Below are 4,916 nucleotides of genomic sequence, written 5' to 3'. Positions count from 1 at the left end.
TGTGAGGTTATCATTAATGAATTTGCAATTTGTAATTACTTTTAGTGTCACGTTCAAGGGGGGAAAGGCTAAGATGGAACTATTTCTGAGGTCTGTGACATTAGCCAGATATGGTGACCTGGGAACTGAGTGCTCAAAAAGTAGAAGTAGCTTCAACAATGCTGGAGATGGGCAGAGGAGGTTGCTGCCCACTTCCTTCAAATAACATCTACTATCATTAGAGATTTGGACCTTTTGTATCACAAGGGATGTTAAACAATGACTTATTAAATTGTGGTAAAATATACACAACATAAAATTTACCTATTAATCATTTTTAAGTGCATAGTTTGCTGGCATTAAGTACATTCCCATTGTTTTGCAACCATCATCAATGCCGTGTATGTTTCTACTGCATCCACCATTCTTTTCAGGACAGTGAGTTTTGTAGAAAGAGTAGAGGAGGAATGCACAGGCCCCTTTATCTCATCTGAACACCTTCAGGAGAAGGTAGGAGGGACCTCAGCTTCATCCTGGTGGTTGAGGGAAGAGAATGAATTCATGCAAGCTTGTGGGAGGTGGTGAGCCTGGCTCTGGGATGGTCCTGAAGGGAATTGTCTTCTGGAGGTGAGCACCAGGAGGTCTGTGGAAACCTTTCCAGCAGGGCAGCTGGAGGCAGAGAGCTGCCTTGAAAGTGCACACTGGCAGAAGAAGACATGAACGTGAGATGGGTCTGTCCTGGGTGTTTCCTGGGGATTGAGTCCTGAGACTGGGTGGTGCTTGGAACTCTAAGTATATGTCATAGAGAGGAAGGGCTGGATGAGGGTTCTTCCACCCTCTCTCCTGCTCTGCCCCACCTTCAAGTATTCTTTCCATTTGCCAATGCAAACATTTAATAATGAGGCTGTTATCCCAAGAACATGCAAGCAATAGATCCATCCTATGGGAAGGTGATAGCAAATATAGACAGAATGACTGAGCATTGTGAAAGATGCTTTGTTGATAAATGACTTACACTGAATATTAGGCAAATGACTGTCTGACAAGAAATACCCATAAAATAATGGTCAAATTTACTAAGGCATTTCTGTATATAGCCAGTTGGATTTGATATATGTTCAGTGATCATTCCATTTAGAGTATGGAAACTGCAAAAGTTCAGGTGGTCAGTGTCACATTGCAAGGAATAATGAACATTTTGATGGATGTAGAACCTCCCAGCTGATTCTGTACTGTCATCTTAGGAAGGTGTTTAGAGCGTGATTTTAAGTTCTGTGACTTCAGTAGTTTTGTTTTTTAGATGTAATATTGGTGTAGACAGCCATGGGCTAATCTTTAGGGTAAAAGCCTTGGTAATTTAGTCAACATTGTGGGTGGAGTTTATGTAACTTTAGAGTGTGAAAACAGGAAGCCGACCATTGTCACACTGAAAACGAGAATGCTGGTCAACACTACAGTGGGCGTTGGGAGGCCTGAGGGTTTGGGAGAAGGACCCTGGCTATCGACGGAGACTTGGGCTGCTTCCATCCCTTGGCCACTGTGAAAGGGTGTTCATTAACTATTTTTAAGCAAGCAGATCTTTTTCTTTCTTCTGGGACTTGCATGGTTTAACTTTTTGGATTTAGATCTCTGACCCATTTGAGAGTTATGTATTTTGGATTATGGTGTGAGGAGTGGCTCCGATTTGATCTTTCTCCCCCAAATCTATCTAGGTTGTTTTAATACCATGTATGACAAGTTCATTGTTTCCCAGTGATTGGAGATGCCACCTTTGGCATATATTAAATTGATCCTAGTATGGAATTTCAGTTTGGTCCCTTTGGTCTGCCTGTCCTACACACACCAGTGGCACAGCATTTTAGAGTGTACTTTAGTATCTGTAGGGGAGCCTCCGGTAGGGACTTGAAGGAGAACAGAGAGCCTTACCTTGGGGAGACATCTGTCCTCCATCACTTCCTGAGGCCATGGGAGAATGGGAGATGGGGAACGGATGGCTGGGAAGAGGGAAGTAGCTCATCCAATTCCCCAGGATGGTGTGTGGGGAGGTTCATTTGTCCAGGGGAAAGGCCTCATTTTCCTGGAGGAGCTCAGAATGCCCTGGATACATTTGTAATGTAATGAATGATGTTTAATGAACACACGAGAAACTGGTTACTTACACTCTAGACATGGACATTTATTATGGGTCCGGCAATCACGCTGGAGCTGGCCTCCATCCCGGAGAAGAGTTAGTCACAGGAGGGGGGTCTAGTTTGATCTCTCGCTGCTTGAAGCGTCTCATTGTTCTTCTTATCCAGGGAAGGAAACTTGAAACTCTGGTGAAGACTTCTGGAGGAGTCGCTGCCCTATTTCCATAGGAGACAACACCCTGGGCCACATTGTTACACACCAGAGGGCCTCCGGAGTCTCCCTGTGGGTGATGAGAGGAAGGGACACTAAGCTAGGTCTCTTTGCTCTCCAGTCTTGCTGCCCTAAGGCTTGAACCTCAGAGAGGCAGGGTGGGTGGGCTCTTTCAGTTGCTGGGTGTGTGTGAGATGGGAGGGTGTTGGGGTGGCAGAAGCCAATCTCCTGGATCTTCAATTACATTGGCTTGAACCCTGGCTACATTACTGTTTCTAGCTCAACCCAAGTCAAGGTACTTTAACCTAGGATGAGTTTGTGAACATAATTGTCAGGCCTCGTATCTGCTTCTTAGAAGCTCTGGACCCTGGGCAGAGAAGGGGAATTTTCTGAATGGGCTCTTTTCTCCTGGCTGAAATAGCACCATGTGCTCTGATCTGGCTCCCAGACTGAGGCCGTGGGGATGTAGTCTGTTCCCACGGCCCAGTTTTGCCCAGACCCCTCTATCTAAGGCCCATTGGCAGATGCCCGTGGTCTTACACTGAAGGTGGTCTTCCTTTGCCTTCGGTCCCCTACACAAATCTGCCTTTGGCCGTTGTAGCCTTGAAAGCGACTGCTGCACTCCTCATTTCTCTGCACTGTCAGTTGCACATCCTGGAGTGTGTCTGTTCTCCTGTTTAGGGTGACCCGGCCCCAGCCGGCTGCAGTGCACACAGCCCCAGGACGCAGCCTGGACTGTCTCTGAGGCAGAGCCACTGGCCTCACGAATCGATTCAGCCTGGCTCCATTTTGCAGCTGGCAGAAAGACAGCAGGTAGTTAGGGACTGTCTGTGCAGCACTCACCCCACACCCCCACACCCCCTGGGACTCTGCCCCTCCTTCCACCTCCATGGTCACAGGACAGGTGAAGCCCCCACATTGGGAGGGAGGCACTTCAGCTGGAGACCAGAGGGTCAGGCACGTGGTACCTGCAGTAACATGATGTCATTCAGGTAGTTTTGCTCATTATAACCAGGATGGGTGATGGCTCTGAGCACAGATATGCTTTGCTGGGTCCTTTCCTGCCTCGTGATGTTGTGGGCCCCCAGGATGACACATATACGGCTGCAAAGGAATGGAGGCCTAGAGGTAGGTATGAGCCGTGGGAGCTAAAGCCCGCCAGCTCTGCAGGGCAGGTGGACAGCCCAGGGCAGCAAGGCTGCAGCTGAGGGAAATGAGCTCTCTGCTTCTCCAAAGCCCAGAGCTGGGGATGGTGGAGGACACAGTGACCTTAAGTTTTGCCTCCTATAGAATAAATTGAGAATTATCTTGAATTCATATTTTGTTTGAGCTCTGAGCAACAGCGGTTCGAGTCAGCCTGAGCTACGCAGCCGCTGAGCTGCCAACAGGTGGCAGGATGGCTCAGCTAAAAAAAAAAAAAAAAAAAAAAAAAAAAAAAGAAAAAAAAGAATTCATATTTTGATCCCCAAAGCGTGCCTTCCATCTCCTTCTTTGGTCTCCCTTTACACTAGCCTGATCCCTGACCCCCAGGACCTACCCAGTCTCTTCAACCCTTAATTGTTAGAACCCTGCTTTCAGACAGATGCTGTCATGAACACTTCTGGGCCTGCCTCATTGACTCTCAGAAACTCCTTAGCTCCTCACCTTCCCAAGCAGCGAGCTGCTGTCATCACAAAGTCTTCTCGCACCAGGAACCCCCCGCAGGTGCTGAGTCCCCTTGGTGATTCAGTCAGAAGATATGCCATGTAGGGGTGGGAATGGGGCCTGGCCTCGTTGCCTCCGATGATCTCCCCTGGAAGGAAGAATTCAGCACTCATCTCTGCGCTCGCTGAACTCACAGCTGGGTGGCTTCAGAAAGGTTAGAAGACGGGGAGGCTGGAGACGTGATGCAGGGGAAGGAGTATTTGGGGTGAGAATTGGGGTCTGCAGGGTACCACATTATGGGCCAGGGCTCCAGGGCTTTGAAGGAAACACTGCTGGCTCCCCACCTGGGACCTTGGCTCACTCCCACCTCCCTGAGTGGTTTCTCCCTGAAGTTCCCTGGTACTTTGTCTTCCTCAGGGAGCTTCCCTATTCCCTCTGAGTCCAGCTCATGGCCAGCTCATGGCCAGCATGGAACTGGTTTTTATGTATCTAGACATAAGCTGATGGGACTGTTATTGCTGTATCCTTGTCCCTTAGACTCTGACAATGAGCTGCAGAATGAATTCAGAGAGCACAGTTATAGGGCCTTTACTACGTGCATGCCAGGTGCAATTCCAAGTGTCACGGACACTAATTTAACTGTCCTAGCAACTCAAAGAGGTAGGCTTTGCTATTATTCCTGTTTTATAGATGAGGAACTGTGAGTTTAAATAATGTGCCCAATGACACAGAGTTAGGGAGTGCCTAGGCAGTTTGCTTCCAGAGATCATGGGGTGGGGTTGGGCCTCTGAGGGTCTGGATGGTCACTCACCTGCCCCAGCCCTGGGAGGTAAGAGAAAAGCCACCAGCAGTAGGAGCAGCTGCATCTTCCTGGGAAGGCTGCTCAGTCAGTGGCTGCTGGTGCCTCCTCGTGCCAGACTTTTAGCCCCCAGAGAGGAAGGAAGGGTGGGGTG

The 4,916-nt window shown here is 48.6% G+C and overlaps 1 protein-coding gene across 1 annotated transcript; it reads right to left on the bottom strand.

Moving 5' to 3' along the window:
- Positions 1-2,134: 2,134 nt before the first annotated feature.
- On the bottom strand, positions 2,135-4,916 carry LOC109393630 (cathepsin G-like). The gene is made up of 5 exons (XM_019663043.1): positions 4,775-4,916; positions 3,964-4,111; positions 3,288-3,423; positions 2,860-3,114; positions 2,135-2,389 (listed from the first exon to the last, which is right to left on the bottom strand). The coding sequence occupies exons 1-5, from the start codon at positions 4,827-4,829 to the stop codon at positions 2,174-2,176; spliced, it is 810 nt and encodes a 269-aa protein (XP_019518588.1). The 5' UTR covers positions 4,830-4,916; the 3' UTR covers positions 2,135-2,173.

This window comes from Hipposideros armiger, unplaced genomic scaffold, assembly GCF_001890085.2.
Source record: "Hipposideros armiger isolate ML-2016 unplaced genomic scaffold, ASM189008v1 scaffold_385, whole genome shotgun sequence".
In the NCBI taxonomy this organism is placed as follows: Eukaryota; Metazoa; Chordata; class Mammalia; order Chiroptera; family Hipposideridae; genus Hipposideros; species Hipposideros armiger.
The sequence above is the reverse complement of the archived record's forward strand: the minus strand, read 5'-3'. Positions and strand labels throughout refer to the sequence as shown.

Coding starts and splice junctions, on each gene's coding strand:
- LOC109393630 (XM_019663043.1), bottom strand. CDS start 4,829: ATGCAGCTGCTCCTACTGCTGGTGGCTTTTCTCTTACCTCCCAGGGCT. Junction 3,424..3,963: donor GCAGCTCGCTGCTTGGGAAG/GTGAGGAGCTAA, acceptor ATTCCTTTGCAG/CCGTATATGTGTCATCCTGG. Junction 2,390..2,859: donor AAAGGAAGACCACCTTCAGT/GTAAGACCACGG, acceptor CATCACCCACAG/GGAGACTCCGGAGGCCCTCT.